The sequence below is a fragment of the Daucus carota genome, chromosome 4 (genome assembly GCF_001625215.2).
Source record: "Daucus carota subsp. sativus chromosome 4, DH1 v3.0, whole genome shotgun sequence".
NCBI lineage: Eukaryota > Viridiplantae > Streptophyta > Magnoliopsida > Apiales > Apiaceae > Daucus > Daucus carota.
Genome location: NC_030384.2, coordinates 18754049 through 18774526, shown reverse-complemented (window position 1 = coordinate 18774526; position 20478 = coordinate 18754049). Strand labels below are relative to the sequence as shown.

General features: G+C 31.7%; 2 protein-coding genes, 1 long non-coding RNA gene and 1 pseudogene across 3 annotated transcripts; all 4 read right to left on the bottom strand.

Annotated features, from left to right (window-relative positions):
* Positions 1 to 459: 459 nt before the first annotated feature.
* On the bottom strand, positions 460 to 1749 carry LOC108216957 (GLABROUS1 enhancer-binding protein-like 1). Its single transcript, XM_017389818.2, has one exon. The coding sequence runs from the start codon at positions 1747 to 1749 to the stop codon at positions 460 to 462; it is 1290 nt and encodes a 429-aa protein (XP_017245307.2).
* Positions 1750 to 2279: 530 nt separating this feature from the next.
* On the bottom strand, positions 2280 to 4984 carry LOC108215917 (uncharacterized). The gene is made up of 3 exons (XR_001806014.2): positions 4732 to 4984; positions 2925 to 3120; positions 2280 to 2821 (listed from the first exon to the last, which is right to left on the bottom strand). It is a non-coding gene; the product is annotated as an uncharacterized LOC108215917 (long non-coding RNA).
* A 5330-nt stretch (positions 4985 to 10314) lies between these two features.
* Positions 10315 to 10771, bottom strand: LOC108216956 (TPD1 protein homolog 1B-like). Its single transcript, XM_017389817.1, has 2 exons — positions 10720 to 10771; positions 10315 to 10625 (listed from the first exon to the last, which is right to left on the bottom strand). The coding sequence occupies exons 1-2, from the start codon at positions 10769 to 10771 to the stop codon at positions 10315 to 10317; spliced, it is 363 nt and encodes a 120-aa protein (XP_017245306.1).
* Positions 10772 to 12823: 2052 nt separating this feature from the next.
* On the bottom strand, positions 12824 to 15019 carry LOC108216955 (uncharacterized; annotated as a pseudogene).
* Between the last annotated feature and the right edge of the window lie 5459 nt (positions 15020 to 20478).

The window sequence follows — 20478 nt, the reverse complement described above, 5'->3', positions numbered from 1 at the left end:
AAAGAGTTTACCTTACTCTGACCATAACCCTCATTGGACGAGGTTGACAAACCATCCTCATCCAATGAGGTTTCACTTCTGAATGTAACTAGAATTTAAACAGATACTTTAGGTACAGTTGTCACTGATTCATGCCATTAGACGAGGGAAAGACGAAAACACAATGTATATCAAGGAAAAAGGGTCAATACATGCATACAGATACCAGTGTCCAGTTATAGGTAGACACCAGAATATATTTATTTAAGATTTTTAGATACATTAACACAGGCTTTGAAAAGTTTACCTTCTTGTCTTCTACTAATAGCAAGTTCCTGCAGATTATAAATCCAAGAAACTAAGAAACATAACATTAGAGTTTGAAGGAAACAAGGCCCATCACAATTAAACTGTCTACTTGAGCTGAACATATATGAAAACATAAAACTGCTAACCAAGTACCATCAGTAAGGCATGAATTTATCTGCGCGCTGCCTCAAAAATCAGATTGATATGCGTTTTTGCCAAATCCAACTTCTTAGCTTGCAATCCAAGCTCCATTACGCGCAAATCAGTCCATTTTTCTTCCAACTCATTTGCCTTTTCCTTTCCCATGAAATTGATTGTGTCTACCACACAGTTATCCTTCAAATTTTGTGGCATCCTAGATAGTGTTTCCAACTTGAGCCCTTTAATTAATTGCGGATACATGCATGTCAACTCTTCCAAATCTTTTGAACTCTTTCTGCCCTTAACAACACCTGAAATCTCATCAATCTCCTGGCCGTCCCCATTCACAAATTTCCTCTTTTGCTTAAATACTTTCATTCCCGTATTAACGTGAACATCATCATCCATACCCACGTTATCCTTCTCACCAATTTGACCATCATTGGCGACAAGTTCCTCCTTTTGTTTCTTTCTATCTACTTTCGACTTCTTCCCGCTCTTAACAACACCTGAAATCCCTTCATTTTCCTTAACAATTTGACCATCCTCATTCGCAAATTTCCTCTTTTGCTTAACTACTTCCATACCCATATTAACGTGACCATCATCATCCATACCCGCGTCATCCTTCTCCCCAATCTGACCATCATCGGCGACAAGTTCCTCATTTTGTTTCTTTCTACCTACTTTCGACTTCTTCCCGCTCTTAACAACACCTGAAACCCCTTCATTTTCCTTAACAATTTGACCATCCTCATTCACAAACTTCTTCTTTTTCATAACTACTTCCGTACCCATATTAACACCAGCATCCCCATCTACACCGACATTACCCTTTTCACCATTCAGACCACCATCAGCAACAAGCTCCCCCCTTTGCTTATTTCTACCTACTTTCGAATTCTTATCCTTTCTACCATTCCCATCATCACCACTAACAACATTCTCCCCCTTACCACAATCAACACTAACATTCTCACCATGCCCCCATGACTTGATCAATTTGGCAAGCTCAAACAACTTTGCATGGTGGGCTTTGGAGAGATCATAACTAGAATTAACAAACTTCTTCCTCAATTTCCAAAGCTTATCAGTAAGTTGCTTTCTCTGAACATCCAAATGAAGACAGGGCTTAACAAAATCAAGAAACTTACCCAAATCATCATAAGGGCTGGCTTGATTCTGCACCTCATAATCAATCATGCCCTTCAAAAGTGACACATCATCTTCTTCACTCCATACACTCACGCATGCATTCTTCTTCTTGCTTCCTTGTTCATTTGAAGACCTAGCTTTGCCCCTGCTTCTTGATTCAAACATGGTAAAGAGATCTCACGATTTGGGTTTGACTGTGTGTGACTGTGTGTGTATTCAAATAGGCTTCTTGGAACTGAGGAAATTATGGCGATTAAAATTCCAAAGACTGAACTGATCATATACCTCTTTCAAACTTCATTCATACATGGCTTTGTCTTTTGTTTTCATTACTAAAAAATATACTCCCTCCGTCCCAAAAAGATTGATATGCTTTGACTTTCACGGAGATTAAGAAAAAAGTAGTAAAAGAAATTAGGTGCCGTTTGGAAACACAGATTTCATTTGAAACGTGGGATTTCAAATTCAAAATTTTAAATCCAGAATTTGAAATCCAAATCCATTGTTTGGGAATATTAGAATTTCAAATCCTGGATTTGAAATCCAAATCCACTGTTTGGGTTATTTAAGTATTTCAAAAGCTGAATTTGGAATTTAAACAAATTTTTACTTAAAAACTTAATCATAACTCCAAATTTAATCACAAATGCGTTCTTCAATATTTATCTAAATAATATTTTGAAGTAGGCGATACATGAGATAAATATTTAATCTCATTCAAAATTACAAATAAAATCCAAGATAAAATGAGTAAATACTTTATTATAACATGTACTTCACACTTATAATTCAAATATTACAAGCAATCTGTACTTATCTTATGATTTTAATACTACATAAACTTGCTAGAAAACACAAGTCACTTATTGGATCAAACAGACACACCCCCAGTTCCTTTATGCAGCTCAGGCTCAAGCATGCATCTTCTTAAGAAGCTCAACATACACTTCAGGCTCCGGAACAAATTTCTTAGCAGCATCAGTCGACAGAAACTTGGTCACCCATCCGACGAGGCCCGGTGTTTTTGCCTCAGCCAGAACCTTGATGCCACTCATTTTCTCGATTGCCTTGATCCATCCAATGAAGCTTCCAACAGCAATATCAGTGTAACCAATGTTATCTCCCCCGAAGTAGCTCTTCCCTTTGCTACATGTCTTGAAAGCCTCCTCCAGCGGCACCAATCCTTCCGCTAGCTGCTCTATCAACGCCACCCTTTCGCTCTCTGGACTGGAACCACCTGCAATATGCGACAATATTAAGAAAAATCTTAAGAAAAATGAGAAAACTTCTACGCATTGTTAAAATAACGTGACTTACGAAATCAAAATTTAAAAATGTACCTTGTCATCAAAATACGCAGCCCAGAATCGCGCAACAACACGATCATAAGGATCAGAGGGGAGAATCGAGGAGCTATCACCACTCCACTTCTCATCAATATATTCAACAAATACAGAATCTAGTCAGACACACAAGTAAGACACTGACCACGCACCATACACACTACTTAACATACACTTTGAAATGCTTAGTAATCTGAAATGTGAAGAGCAAAATGATGATTAGTATTAATTATTAATTATCTTAGAAAAATGTGAACTTAGTAATCTGAAATACATGTCTGGTACAAGTTTATATTGCACAGACCAAAGCATCACAAGTAAGAAACATTTCAATATATTATCAGACCAAAGCATTGCATCACAAGAATATAATAAGAAACATTGATTGGTCAGACCAAAACATACAAGTGAGCTAATTATTGTCAATGTAGCATTGCAAATATATTATCTAAAGAATGCTTATTTGGTAATTGATACAGAATACTTTACAAGCACACAGGCCACAGCTATATACTGTTCTAAGGCCATAGATATTTAGTTGATAAAGAAATCTGCTCATAATTATTTAGTTGATAGCACATAATTCTAGCACAATTCCTATGTTTGATATTTTGTTTTTTTGCTTAAGACAGAGTAATTCTAGCATTACATAATTTATCACTGCTTAATTTAAGAAGCACAACAACGTAAATGCATTTAAATGGAACTTTCTATCAAATCCTTCTCCTGCAGAACTTTGATTACAGCTTTAAAAAGAACAGAGCAGAGCAGATTACTGCTTCTCCTGCAGAACTTTGATATCTTCATCATTTGACCATACATTTGACCATATGAGACCGCTGCTACAACCACAATAAAACCCGCAACTATCGTAACTAACTCCATATCTTCATCATCCCTCAAACGTTTACACGAATCTCTTATGTTAACAAGTTTTTTCCACACCTTGGACTCTATTGCGTCGAAGAAGTTTAATCAGGAATCCAAGAAACTGAATATGAAAGGATAAGAAATTGAAATCTTGATGAAAGACAAAATCTTATTCTATTATTCTATTATTCGATGCAGTATAGTTGGATAAGGAAGAAGCTGACATGAAAATTTAGGAGTTAGCTGGAATTAGGAAGAGCTTTGACTACTATAATTTGGGCACCGGGCCTATATAAGAAAAGCATGTTTCTCTGTGTACAAACCGAGACCACACTAAAAAGCTAGAAAAACATTCCACCAAATTTCTAGACCGCATTATAGTTCTGGATATGACAGCCAGAGTTTTAGGAAATTGAAAGCAGCGATATCATGATTTAGGAACCAAGTAAAGGAGCAACCAAATTGTTAAAATATTCAGATTCTATCATTTCCTTACCTTCTTTTCCTCTTTTAAAAACACATATCAAGTTTGCATATAGCTGGTGAACTCCAAAACATATGGCTTAAATGTCAATCAAGTGTTGCCCCCCCAGAATAGTAAACTAAGACAGGGTAACTACAGACATTCTTAACTCTAAAGGCTGTGACATCTAGAAGATAATGCGACACAAGGATAAAGAAAAACAAACAACTTCAATGTTAAACCCTAATTACAAAAATGAGAGCAGTGAAATCAATTACACGCACATATATACATATAGATATCAAATTAAGGAATAAAATGACAACAATCAATGTATACAGAGAGAAAAGATGCGTATAATCCAATACTAGCAAGAGAGACAAGGAGAAGGATAGATGCAGAGAGGGAGAGGGAGAGGGAGAAGGAGGGAGAGAGGGAGGGAGGGAGAGAGAGAGAGAGAGAGAATTGCACCTTTGAATTTTCGGCGGAGACGGAATAATGGCAGGAGAGAAGAGGGGCGAGGGAGAGAAGATGAGCGAGCAGCCCGAAGTGAAGGCATGGAGTTTGTCTTCTATTTTTTGATTTCAAATGACACTTTGCTGACTAGTATTTCAAATTATTTTGTTATAGCTTTTGTTTAAATTTGATGGAATTGAACAAATCCAAATCTAGAATTTATAGAATTTGGCAAACAGTAGATTTGAACAAATGCAGGATTTGAAATCAAATCAAGGTTACCAAACAGGGCATTAAATTAGTTGAAAAGTTGATAAAATGATGGGACCCATCAAAATTTTAATAATAGATTTGAGATAGTGGAGGAAATTAGTGGGCGTAATAGTGTTTATATTATTATAGAATAGACATAGTGGAAGAAGTAGTGGGTGTAATAGTGAAAAATAGTGTTCAAAAATAGTAAGTGTAATAGGTTCATTCTTTTTGGGACGTCCCAAAAAGGAATAAGTGTCAATTAAAATGGGACGGATGGAGTATTAAAAAAGATGCTCCATACAAAAATATATAAAAAGTTAATTATAAAAAAATTCATTATAATCTAAATCTAAATATACAAATAGGTGAAAATAATGACTATGATGTTTATCATAATAATTTTGACGACTCTTTTGTAAAATAATTTACACTTTATCAAAATGCTACATTAATTTATAATTTTGAGATATATATATATATATATATATATATATATTACATTAATTATAATTTTCAATACAAATATCAAGTTAATAATGATTTTTACCTACCCAAGTCTTCATCACAATATTACGGCATAAAAATATATTTGATAAATGTTTTACATATATCGGTGTTCTCATATGTTCTTTGAGGGAGTATCACATGATTGGACAATTCTGATTCATGATGCAATAAATCGTCGGCAATTTGGTTTCCTTTTCAATTTTGATTTTGATGGATTGTTTTTAGTCTATAAATTTTAATGTATTGTATGTGATTTTGATGAATTCTTGATAAAATGTCGTAAAAAATTTAAGCATAATGTTTCAAAATCTCATGAATTTTGCTGGGATTTCAAAAAACTTATAATATACTCAAGAATAGCACAAAATCCATCATTTTATGAAATCCAAAATAATCCATCAGCATTTGAATACCATAAGATTTTAATTAATTTTAAACAATCCCAAGAATACCACTGGATTTTAAAGCATAATTTAGAATCCTAATTGAATACCACCAGATTTTGTATCATAATTTAAATATCTCAATCAAATACCCTAAAATTTTAATGGATTTCAAACAATTCCAATCGAATATCCTCGAATTTCATGAATAAAAAAAATGTTTTAAAATCTCAATCTAATACACCCCGTTAGTACAACAACAGATGGGTAAGTCCCATGTGAAGAAGGTCATAGGTTAAAGTATTATAGCATCTACAATGGTGTTGGCTATAATGGTTGGCTAAATTAGACCTGTAAAATATTATGTAAAATTTGCTGAACCTGTAAGACATTGTGCTTCAATGGTATTGGCTATATTAGTTGGTTATAATTTAAAAATAGTATGTTATTAATATTTATATTGTTATAAATAGAATATATTAATTTAATATGGTAATAAATAATTTGTAATTAGGAAGGAGGAAAATAAACTGCGGGAGATGATGTAGAATTCACTACAGATCTGTAGTGGTTCGACAAATATAGTCATCCATTGGGGGATGGCTATAATTACAGACAAAGGCTTGCTATGGTTGGAGTGCTGTTTTTTGTGGACATTGGCTATAATTTTTAATTTGGTTAAGCCAACTAGACTTTTAGCTAAGAGTTTCTGATGGTTGGAGATGCTCTTATATTCATATTCTATCCCACACTTTTTTATTTATCGTATGCAAAGCCCGAGGTCTTCACGGAAACAGCCTATCTACTTTAAGAATAGGGACATAGTTGCGTATATTTTAGCCTTCTCAAACCCTACCCTAAGCGGGATATATTGAGTATGTATCGTATGATATGGTAATATAGTTTCCATTATATTTTTATGATTAGTTAAATTTTAATAATCATGACCTATCAATTTAAAATATATATAAATTAATTTATTATAAATTTCATCATGATTTTAAATATCAACAAAACTAATAGGTTAAAATACATTAAATTAAAATAATAATAACTAATTTCATAAAAAACATATTTTTTTTAATTTGTAACATAGAAAAATTATGTTTCAATACTAACAATTTATAACGCTGCCTCAAATTTAATTAAAAATAATAATTCATTTAAATTTTATATTAAAGTTAATTTGTTATTAATTAGACAATAGTTGGACCTATCATTTAAAATATTTAAAAAAATTAGAAAAAATGTAGTATAATTATAAAGTTTTTTTTATTATATATAACCTCTTACCTTATTCTTTAGTAGAACGACAGAATGATGTGTTAATTTTTACTATATTAAAATTAAATTACAAATTTTTTCCAACATGTATATTATATAATATTATATATGCTACAGCAATAATAAGCAAATTTATTCGCACAAAGTTACAATTTTATTATTATTTAAGTATCATTAAATGCTAATTCTAAACCCGTAAATGCTGGTACATAATTCAAATTTATGCTTGTACATAATTCATATTTATTGATGTTTATCGTACCTGAATTTCATTATTCTTAGGACCTAAGATGATTTTATTGTGCCTTAATGAGGTATTATTGCGTCATTAATGATTGATTGGTTGATTGGTGTATACCAAATTTATATTGTGCTGATTATGATAAATAGCTAAAATCGTTATACATTTGTTTGTCTGGATTTTGTCTTATATTTGAGTAATATCTTAACTATGTTCTCAATTATATTTTCTTATTTATATTTTAAATATTTATTGATATAACAGTCAGTTATTTTCTGATTAGATTTATATTTTATTAGGTATCTAACCAAAGAGATCTCATTATCTATTTGGGATTTTTTTTGATGACTTGTTTTAAAAGTTTTTGATTTTACTTTCTTTATTCTTTAAAAAATTATATTATATTCATATCTTTTTTTTAATTATGAGTTTGTTGACTTTTTTCCTCTATCATTTTAGATAGTTTTATTATTTTATTATATGTATGAACATATTATACTCTTATTTGTGTTGTAGTTTTTCAGGATACGCGAGTGGAAAAAAGAATGATAGCGGGATCTCTTAGGGGTGTTTTCTTATCGAACATTAAAATTTTATTGTCTAAATGTCCGCGGTCATCTCTGTGGGTATTGGCTCTTTGCCAAACAACCCTTAAAAGAATTAAATACTTTTAATTTGTATTTGTAAGTTACGAATATATATATTTATGTGTATTAACTATATTTAATATATAATTAATTGTAATAAGGCAGTTACACTTTATGGGGTGGAGGATGTGGAGGAATTGCCTATAAATAGAGGATAATATCCTACTAGAAAAGCACTGAAAAAGACACACCAATCTCGTGTACTAGATGCAGAGACTCAGCCAAGACTCCGAGGAAGTATAACTTCCGAACATACCTATAAAAAATCAACAGCTTTGAATATGGTGGAGGATCTTCAATAGAAAAGACTCCTCACAAAAAGGGTAGTTTGTTCAATATATTCTCGGAAACCCAAAAATATTTCTAAATCTTTCAAATATATATTTTTGTATAGATCCAACATTCACTGCATGTCCAAAGGTTAGAAGGTAAACTTTCTTGAATTAAAAGAAATCATGTCAGCGGATATTTTGATAAAATTTATTATATGAGAAAATATCTTGTGACAAAAAAAATGTTAATGATTTGATTAATTTTTTATTCTTAAATAATTTCAAATCATATTTTTAGATATCTGAAAATTATGGATTCCTCTGAAAATTAATCTTAGCATATTATTTTCGTTTGTCGTTGACTAATTTTTTTGACTTACGAATTCCTTCACTTATGGATTCTTTTGAAAATTAATATTGTTTGTTGTTTTGTTAGAAATATTTGTTCTCCATTACAAAACATTACGTTACATTATAATTTTTATTTAAAATTCTAATAATAATAAAACACCAATAAAACTGATTCAATTCCTAGTTACCATAAATTTATTATGAAAAAACGTTCTCAACAATGATTGTGAACAAATGTAAATTTAAAATAAATACAACATGATAAAAAATTATAATAATCTAACAATTCAAAATTCAAAAACTATTTTTATTTTCTCGACTTTGTAGATAATTAGTACATAACAAATAATCGTATATAACTTAGAATTCTTTGGCATTATTATATTAATTTTGTGTTGTTGAATGATAGAGTATATAGTTATATATATTTTAGATGATAATTATTCTCATATTAGTTATATTTTGCATTTAATTGGACATATATTAATTATATTTTAATATCTTATTGTAGGGAGCAAGGAATTCTAAATTGGAAAGGATTTGGACAAATTAGAAGAAAATTCGCAATTATTGGGCTACCCGCATTCGGAATATTGTTTGGGCTATATCTTGAGTTCTAGAAGTCGGATTTGGGCGAGTAAACAGCTCACGCGAAGATAATTTAATTTTCTATCATTCTAGATGGGTCCAGATATCAAAAGCCCGCTGAAACAGCCCAGAAACAGGGGAGAAAGTCAACTGTGAATTTTGACCTTTTGGAAACCCATTCAGTTTCGGAATTGCCTTGTATATTCCTATTAGAATAAAAACACTTTTGTATTAGGTATTATGAGATAGAGAATTACATACGTGCTATTAGGAGAGCCACGGAGAAGAAGAGAAAGGATCGACACTTTGTATCGTATTCTATTCTTTTTATGATTCTTACGTGTTTTACTATGACTATGATTGGCTAATTCTCTATTATTGGAGATCTGTTTTGAAGCCCTAAACTTTATGACAATGATATTTTATGATTTTCTGAGATATGTTCTTGATTGCGCTTATATATACATCAATGCTTATAGATATTCTTGAATTAGCTGTGGTATGTGGACATCCGATTCAGTTATGTGATTGATATATCTGTAAAGTCAATTAATCTTTCTATGTGCTCCATGGGATTAATTGTATCAGTGTGTAATCTGTTTTAGCCTTTCTATGTTGTCCATGGGGTTATGCGGATAGCAGAACTTGTTTCTATGTGGCCATGACAAGTTCTCTATATTTCAGAACATATCATAAGAGTTTCAGAGTATGTCATGGGTTTAGTGGTGGATCTTCATGCTTTCCAACATGCTTCTTTAATTGTTAAAAATACACTTGCTTTAGTTTAATAAATAGTTTAATTAATAGATAAAACAAATCCAATCGTTATCTCTTTGCAAAATTTAAGTTAAGTGAGCCCTTGATTCATGGCGTAGAACGATACTCTTACTTTCACTGCATTATATACGACATAAAAGGGTTTAAATTGATTCACATCATTGAACAAATGAATGACTGTTGAATCTTTTCATGATCATTTTAATTTATATATAACATTTATAAATTTAATCAAATCAAAGATAAAAAATTATCAATATTTAAAAATATCTTTAACAAAGACAAATGATACGTTAGCATTCAGGATTAATGTCCCTAACAGGAAGATTAAACTTTGTATCCCATGCATAAGCAAATCTAATAAAAGTTTTAGGCAGCAAGTCATTTCCTTGGTTGATGAGGCAACGACCATCACCGGATCTCAAGAACATCGATGGATCGATGGGTTCAACTGTTTCGAATTCAGGACATGATAAAACAATACCACCCACCGGACAAGTGCAGCTGTTGAAAACAATCACTGTCCATTCTGGCTTGCCTTGTACTTGTCTTCCTGAGGGACCTATAATCACCTTAACATCCACATTTGAGCAACCCCAACACCCTGCAAATCACAACCATTTTTATCAAATTTTAAATAATTTGCACGTGTATAAAGTGATTTTTGGCGTAACAAAGATATAGTATGTGTGAATTACCACTTGTGACAAGGATGAAGAGAAAGATTGTGAAGAAATCGTACTTAATCATAGCTGCAAAATTAATTTGATGTTCTTCGTGCTTTAAAAAAAATATTCAACAATTAGGTTGTTAAGAAGCTGTAATCAATTTATATATTTTATAGTCTTAATTAAGAATGGACATATTGATAATTAATTCAGATACCATTCAATGACGAATCTTTGATTTTTTCCTGTAGAAGCATTATATATTTAACAAGTGGTGGACCCAAAGGTTATTTTCAGTGGGGACATTGTATTACAAACTTCTAAGATAATTTTTTAACATATTTAAACATATATTAATAATTTGTAATTTCGTAATATGCTACATGGTACTAAAAAAAAACTTTGTTTAGACAATTATTATTCACGTTATATAATAATTTTTTTACCAATTTCATAATAATTCTAAATATCAGTAAAACTAATATGTTAAATACATCATATTTAAAATAATAACACCTAATTCAATAAAAAAATATATTTATTAATTTTATAAAATAAAAATTATGTTTCAATTTTAACAATTTATATCGATGCCTCAAATTTAATTAAGAAAATTATTTTTTTTGACAAAATGCATTCATTAGAATGTTGAAACACAGTCAGGACAAATCCCCGAACTAACAATAGAACCTGATTGAAAAATAAAAATAAGCTAAATAATTAGTAATTTTATATTCAGATTGCTTAACAAATAGATAATAAATATTCTTGACAATTAAAATGATTTCAAATATAAATATTTAAACCCGTCTATTATGCCAACTGTGGCTGGGGGTACAAATGTCCTCATATATTGAACAATCTTTCATTGTGCAAGGTGAGCTCTTGCGATAATCATCATCATTTCAGATTCAAAGCCGGCTTTCCAGATCTCCCAATCCACCAATTGAATCATCATCAACCGATCAGAATAACAAAATAGAATACACCAAAATATACTAAAACAGACCAACCACTCCAAAAGCAGAAACACAAACAACTCCAAAAGGAGAGACATAAAATACCCAAAAGTTACACTAGTCCGATTTCATGTTGCCTTGTTTTTTATAAAATGACAGAATGATACGTTAATTTTTAATTTTAACTATATTAAAATTAAACTACAAATTTTTTGTTACATATAAATTATAATATGGTATATAATACAACAACAGTTAACAAATTTATTCACCCAAAGTTACAATCTTATTATTATTTAAGTATGAAGCACACACCACTATATAATTCAAATTTGTTATTTATAATTTTATTTTTGACAACGTGTTATTAATAATTTATTATTGTTGGATGAGAATTCTATGATAATGTATTGAAATTTAATTCAATATAATTAATCGATTGATTATATTTTCTCTTAGAGATTTAATTTTTTGTAATAACTTTTAATAATATGAATGGGGTGTAAACAATATATTTATTATCTATTTATAATAGTTTTCTTAATGTTAACATATGTTAATGATTTCATTACTTATTTATTTTTAAATAAATTAAAATCATATTTTTAAATCTCTTATTTCTTTTTCTTTTTTAAAAAAATGATATTATTTATTTGACTTTTTGTTTATCTTTCCTTTATCACAGTAAAACACGTGATGATCTATATATATAGTCAAGTGATCAAATACAAACCAACTCTTGAATACCAACTAAAAACCAGTTTTCCTACTACTATATATAACTACGGGTATCACTGATATATACTTCACTAATCACTGTTTTATACATTATATAAACAGCGATTTTTATTAAATTGGAAAATTCTACTTACGTAAACTATTGATGATTGATTATATATGATCAATTTCAATCTCAGGAAGGTTCTAAACGGTAACAAGTCGTAAGAGATTGTGTATGATAGTCTTAAATAATCGCTAGCTTTGATAAGTTATGATGACAAGTATCTGTGACTATTGATAATGGTAGGTGATGGCGGCAAGTCATGAAAATTGTTGGTAATGGTGGTAGGACGTTCATTATTACTGTTCGGGTAAAGATGATGGTCATATACATCAGTGGCGGATCCAGATTTTTTTTCAGTGGGTTCCTTATAAAAAATGGAATAATAATTAACAAGTTCGCTACTAATATAAAATAATAAAGTTTTACATTCTAAATTTGCTCCCCACCAGTTTTCATCTTTTGAAAACGATTTATTACATCTTCATTAGTAACATTTGCAAGGGCCTTTTTTTCTATAGCTGAAATAAGACAAGCACTTAAGAAGCCATCACCAATTCGGTTGCGCAAATCTGAATTCACAAGTTTCATGGTAGAAAAGCACCTCTCCGTTGTTGCAGTTGCAACCAGCAAAACCAATGCAATCTTTAGTAATCGATACACCAAAGGATAAGAGAGATTCTTTTTGGTTTGCATGTACTTTAACAAGATCCCCGATGCCATTCAAATGTTCAAATATTTTATCTTCTTTCACATTGTCAATATAGATGATAATTTCATGCTCGAGAGCCATTTCTCTCCATAGAATCAAAATCTTCAGGATATAATTCAGCTAGCCTCATTAACTGTAACGGGTCAAATAAACCAAATGAATCACGTAGATCCAAAGCACCCATACAAATGAGCAATTCAGAATTGACCTCGTTAAAACGATCATTAAACTCTACAATTTGCATATCAACAACAACATTAAATAGTCAAAAGAATAATAATGCTCATATGTAATTCATGTTTTCTTTCGCCAATTTTTTGGATTTACGTATGGCTCCATCATGTTCTACTTTTCAATACCATCCTTATCACAAAAGGAAAAGATTTTCTGCAATAGAGGACCCCCATCCATTAAGTCTAAATTTCTGCAATTGTCTCTTAGTTGATTTCAGCATTGACATGACATTCAAGATATCTTGATCTTTTCTTTGTAGAGATTTTGACAGAGATTTAATGGGACCAAATATGTGCAACATCAAGTGCAAATAGAATACAAAATCCGAAGATGTAAAATAAATTTAAAGACCATTTGCTTGACGTTATTGCAAATCCTTTTCACCCTCTTTTTCAACAAAGCTAAGCACATCCATAATAGTTGAATACAAATCAACTAAACGCAAAAGCGTTTTTTAATGGGAACTCCAACGTGTATCTCCTGCTCTTATTAGAGAAAGCTCTTGATTCAACCCACTTTCAGTTTCTATTTCACCACAACCTATCTCCTTTAGTAGCTTCTCTTTTTGACTATCTCGAATCATATCTGTTCGTTTACAAGAACCACCTACCACATTTATCAAGACCGCTATCATGTCAAAGAAAACTCCAACATCAAAGTGTTTTATTGCAATTGCCACCACAACTAATTGAAGTTGGTGAGCAAAACAATGTACATAATATGCTGAACTGCATTGTTTCATGATTAGAGCTTTTAACCCATTAAATTCACCACGCATATTGCTTGCACCGTCATAACATTGTCCTCTAATTTGTTTCAAACTCAAACTAAATTCAGTAAATAAGTAATCAATAGCGGATTTTAAGAGTTAAAGAAGATGTCTCCTTTACATGAACAAGACCAACAAATCTCTCCTTAACCATTCCAAAAGTATCATCAACATATCTCAAAACAACAACCATTTGTTCCCTTTTAGATACATCACTAGACTCATTAACTAACAAAGCAACCACATTATCACTGATTTCAGCAAGAATAGATGTGAGTATATCTTGTGCAAAACAATGACAAATATCTTTCTGGATGCTAGGAGACACCATTTGATTGTTTCGAGGAGCATTTTTTAAAGTCACTTTACGAACACTTTCATTTTGAGTTTGTGTGTACTTTATCATTTCCAAAAAATGTCCCCTATGTAGAGAGTTTTCTTACTCATCATGACCACGGAAAGGTAATGCACCATTCAGTAAATATCTAGAAACATCAATTGAAGCATTTAATCTAATTCTAACTCATTCTTTGCAATATCACTTTGCTTATGTATTGTAGCGGTGATTGATTGGTCTTGCCTCAGTAGATTATCACATTTTTAACTGCTTTATTATGTGAACTACTAACATCACCAACATGAACTTTAAGTCTATCCATTTTATTCCAACAAAAACTTTCCACCACAAATGCATCACCCCCTCCTTGTCTCCCAACATGACCACTAAATAAGTAACAACACAAACAAAAGACTTTATCGGCTTTCACATTATACTCCAACCAACCACCATGTTGATCAAACCATGTAGGAAATTCATGACCACGTGATTGACAAGGTCCTCTAACCAAGTATGTCCTCCTTATTTCATCACTCATCTCTTTAACCATCAATTTTACCCATATTTCGGACGCGAAAATTCGATTAACTGTACCTACATAATCTCTACAGCCTACTATATTAAAGCCCCATGAGTAATACTTCTCAAACTGTCGATCAGATTTCGAATTTAACGTTTAACTTTTAATACTGATATAATTTCTGTAAATGGTGTTTCAAATGAGACTGAAAATTCAAGAGTGTCCCGGATGATATATTGGTGTGAAGCGTGTGCCCAATTAGATAATTAACTCTATAAAATAAGACAGCTATAAGAGTAATTCATATATGACTAAGAATATATAACCAAACTGCAAATTATCTTATTTTAGTATGTATTTATATTTCATACTTTTTACTTTACATTAATGTCAACCCTACTCTCATCTTATTTAATGAGTCTCTTAGTTACATGCTAATAACTCATATTTAGTTGTATATATGTATTAATTAAAATTTATAATTCAATTGAATATAATCAACACTTTAAGTGAATTCTTTGGCATTCCGAGACAGATTTTGAACTTTATTTGTCACCGACTAATTGTTCTTGACTAATGTCACTAAAAATTAATATTGTTTGTTGTTGGAGTTTTTGTCCTCGATTACATAACATTAAAGTTCTAATAATAATAAAACAGTAATAATGTTGATTCAACCGTTAGTTACCATAAATTTATTATGAACAAGAATTCATTGTAATTTTGATCACATGTAAATTTAAATAAATACAACACGATAAAAAACTACAATAATCTAACAATTTGAAATTTGCAAACTATATTTATTTTCTCAACTTAGTAGCTAATCAGTGTATGACTTAAAATTCTTTGACATCATTAGTATACGAGTATCAATTTTGACCATTAGATAAAAAATATTTTAGATAGTATTTTTTAGTTTCAATCATGCTCAATTTATTTCTTATTGTTATTTTCGATTTAATCGTTTTCCCTAGTCCCCCTACATTAATTTTTTGTTGTTGAACAAATGAGTGTCTGTTAAATATTTTCCTGATCATTTCAATAATTCATATAGAATATTTATAAATTCAATCAAATTAAAGATCAAACAATCCGAATGTTTAACAATATCTTTAAAAAAGACCAATAATACGTTAACATTGAGGAGTACTGTACTTAACAGGAAGATTAAACTTTGTATCCCATGGATAAGAAAATCTGATAAAAGTTTTGGGTAGCAAGACATTTCCTTGATTGATGAGGCACCGACCATCACGGATTCTCAAGAACATCGATGGATTGATGGGCTCAACTGTATCGAATTCAGGACACGATAAATAAATACGACCCACTGGACAAGTGCAACTGTTGAAAACAATCACTGTCCATTCCGGCTTCCATTGTACTTGTCTTCCTGAAGGACCTATGATCACCTTAACATCCTCATTTGAGCAACCCCAACACTCTGCAAATCACATACATTTTTACCAAATTTTAAATAATGTGCATGTATATAAAGTGATTTTTGGTGTAAGTAAGATATAGTAAGCGTGAATTACCATTTGTGACGAGGATGAAGAGAAAGATTGTGAAGAAATAGTACTTGACCATAGTTGCAAATTATATATGATTGTCTTAGTCCTCTAAACAAATAAATTAAAAATTAGGCTGCTAAGACTCTAATCAATTTATATAATTTGTAGTCTTAATTAAGAATGCGGGACATAATATTAATTAATTCAGATACCATTCAATGGCGGATCTTTGATTTTTTCCTAGGAGCATTATATACTTAAGAAGTGGTGGACCCAAAAGTTATTTTCAGTGTGGACATTGTATGAAAAATATCTAAATTTTTTTATCATATTAAAATATACACATAATTTGTAATTCCTTTAATAAGCTAAATGAGACTAAAAAATTTCTTTGTTCAGACAATTATTATTATTTTCACGTTTTATAATAATTTGACTAATAACTTTTTTGATTGGATTATTTGTAAAAGTTTAATAAAATTACTAAAATAAGTTGGAATTCACTGATATGTTACAATTCTAATCATTATTAAACCAATTTAAAGGTTGAATAAATGTCAAGTACGGCCACTTCCCCCAATACTCAGTATGTTAGTCCGCTCATGTACTTAATTCACTTAAGTGATTTATATTATGACTCATTGAGTCGGTTGTGTCGTACTTAATATTAACTAGCTTTATAACCCGTGCGAGGCACGAACATCCTCTAAACATGTCTAAATTTGAGTTGTTTCTGATTTTCTATTTGTCTTAGAAATATAATGCAATAATAGTCAAAAAATAACTATCAAAATAAATCAGAAAAGATCACCACAAACCAGTGGCTTGAGATGATGAATACTAAGGGGTACCTTGCATGTCCTATCTGTAGTTACGAGACATCATCGGTGTATTTGAAGAATAGCAGAAAAATGTGCTATATGAATCATCGACGATTCTTGGATTCAAATCATAAATGGAGGTCAGACAAAAGGCGGTTTAATGGTCAAGTTGAGGTTGGCCAAGCCCCACCAGTTATATCAGGAAGCATGATCAAGAAGTTGTTGGCAGTTATCAGAATAAATTCGGTAAAGTGCACGGGAAACAGAAAGTCAGCCGCGATGTCAATCCTTGGAACAAGAAGTCAATCTTTTTTGACTTACCATATTGGAGTGAAAATTCAATAAGGCATAACCTTGATGTTATGCATATTGAAAAGAATCTATAGGATAGTATTTTAGGTACATTGTTAAATATTCCTGGTAAAACTAAAGATCATTTAAATGCACGATTAGATTTGCAAGAACTCGGAATTCGAAAGGTCCTTCATTCTATCACCTCTACTGATGGAAAGCATCTCGAGATCAGGGCAGCAAATTTTGACATGACAAATAAAGAGAAGGATATATTTTGTTCAGTATTTGAAAATGCAAAGTTTCCATACGGGTTTGCTTCTAATATTAGCAAATGTGTCCAAGATAGAAAGATTGTCGGGTACAAGAGTCACGATGCACATATTATTATGCAATACTTATTAGAAATTGCTGTTAAAAAGGCACTGAAGCCCGAGGTTGCAGTTCCGTTAATTAGACTCGGTGAATTTCTTCGAAATATCTGTTCTAAGGTAATTGAAATGGAGGATATAAAGAAACTTCAGCAGGATATTATTGAAATAATTTGTCAACTAGAAATGATTTTCCCTCCTGCATTCTTTGACATTATGGTGCACTTACCAATACATCTCTGCAATGAAATTGAGCTTGGCGGCCCAGTTCATCAAAGATGGATGTACTCAGTTGAGAGATACCTAGGTAAATTGAAGTGATACGTTCGCAATAGGAGTAAGCCAGAAGGGTCGATGGCGGAAGGATACCTCGCTGATGAATGTCTTACATTCTGTGCAAGATTCCTATGTGACAGCCAAACAAAGTCATTAAATGAATACAGAAGCTTAAATCCAAAAACTGGTGGATATGCTATTGGTTCAGGGAGGAATAAAATGGGGAAATCTATTCATCTGCCTGAAGATGTATGGATCAAAGCTCATCGTTATGTTTTATTTAACTATGATGACAAGGATGTAGAAGAGTTGATTAAGTAAGTCTGTAACCTATTTAATTAGTAAATTAAATATTTTATTATCTTACATCTATTGACATACTGTTATCGTCTAAAATTGTAGGAAACATCAGGCATTATTTGACCAAAATGTGAAGTCCAACAGATTCAAGAGAGCAAGAACACACACTGATGAATTAGTTGATTGGTTTAGGAATGAAATTGCGAAAAAAGAGAATGTTTCAAGGGAATTGTCATCCTTAGCCAGAGGTCCTAATCGAGCAGCGAAGCGATATAGTGGTTATGTTGTGAATGGATATAGGTTCCATACGAAGAAAAGGGATAATATATATATGCACGACACAAAACAGCGGTGTTTACTTAACTGCCTTAACCACAAGCTTTGCTAGTTCCAAGGACCAAAACCCAACAGTTGGTGATGTTCATTATTATGGTTCCATTGAAGAGATAATTGAAGTTGATTATTGGGGGGCTTCTAGTTTTGTTTTGTTTTATTTAGGTGTACATGGTATGTTGCTGACAAGGATTCCTTAGGGTTCACTCGAGTCAACTTTAACAAGATTTGTCATAAAAATGACCCTTTTGTTATGTCAACACAAGCCCATCAATTGTTTTACATTCAAGATCCTGTTGAAAAACAATTTTACTATCCTGTCAAGAGGCTGTCAGCAGAGTTTTATGACCCATACGATGATAAACACGATATAAATGCAAGTGATGATGACATTAATGGGCAGTTTACACATGAGACTGCAGGTTATCATTCATTAATAGAAAATGAAGATGGTGAAGATGAAGGTAGCTGGTCTAGAGCAGATGTCCCTACAAGAGACATCATTCCTGAGGAGGGTTATAAATGGGTAATGACAACGATGCGTGATCAGTTTAGGGCATACAAGGCTCGTATCAAGAGGGAACATTATAGTAAGTATGGTACTGATGAGGAGAGGCTCGAGAACAGGCCGAGGGATGTCCCTTTGAAAGATTTTAAAATGCTTTTAATTTATTGGGCTGATGAAAAAATAAAGGTAAGAATTCTTCTTATTTGCCAATGCATCACTTATGTTAATTATGTGCTTTGATTTGTTCTTTTTTGCCCTCCGTAGGACAAGGCGATAAAAAATATAAGGGCTCACAGCTTTGTAAGTGAAACACATACCGTCGGGCCGAGGAGTTTCGCCCAAGTCTGCCACAAAATGGTATGTCAGCAATTAGCCTCGCTTTGTAAGTTTTAGAAATTAATTTGTCTAAAAATGAAAGTTGGTATAATTTGGCAATTTATTGGTAAAATGTAAAATAAATAGTGATATAGATTTAGGTAATTTATTGGTAGCTAATATGCCCAAATTTTGTTGTGGGTGAGAAGTACCAGTTTTAAATACTCACTGTGGTGTTGTAAGGTTATGTTTATGCCTTCTTTTTTTTTTTTACTGATTGTGGTATTGGTGTTTTATATGCAAGGCAATTGCTAGGGAACAGGCGGCTAAACCGGATGAACCAGCACCACCAATATCAGATGCTGACATTCATGTGAAAACACGCAAAAGAGACTCTGCACGAGAGTATAAGCTACCTACTGATGCGGTTGAAAAAAAGATTGTGAGTTTTATATTAGTATATATATGTAAAATGTAACATGTGCCTATAGTTTCTATTTTTATATCCTGATGTACTTTAGTAAGATTGTGATATTGTTTAACATCCTTATTGTAGGAAGATGTTGAAAAACTTCTTAAAACGGGAACCGTTGAGGATGCTAACAAACTTGTATATGGTGACAAGAAACACAGCCGCTCGTACCTACTAGGTAGACTTATTTAGAGAAGGGAAGCAAAGGGGAAATCTGTGACACACATTGAGGCAACTATCTCTGATCAGGTGTTGGCCAGTTTGACAGAAAAG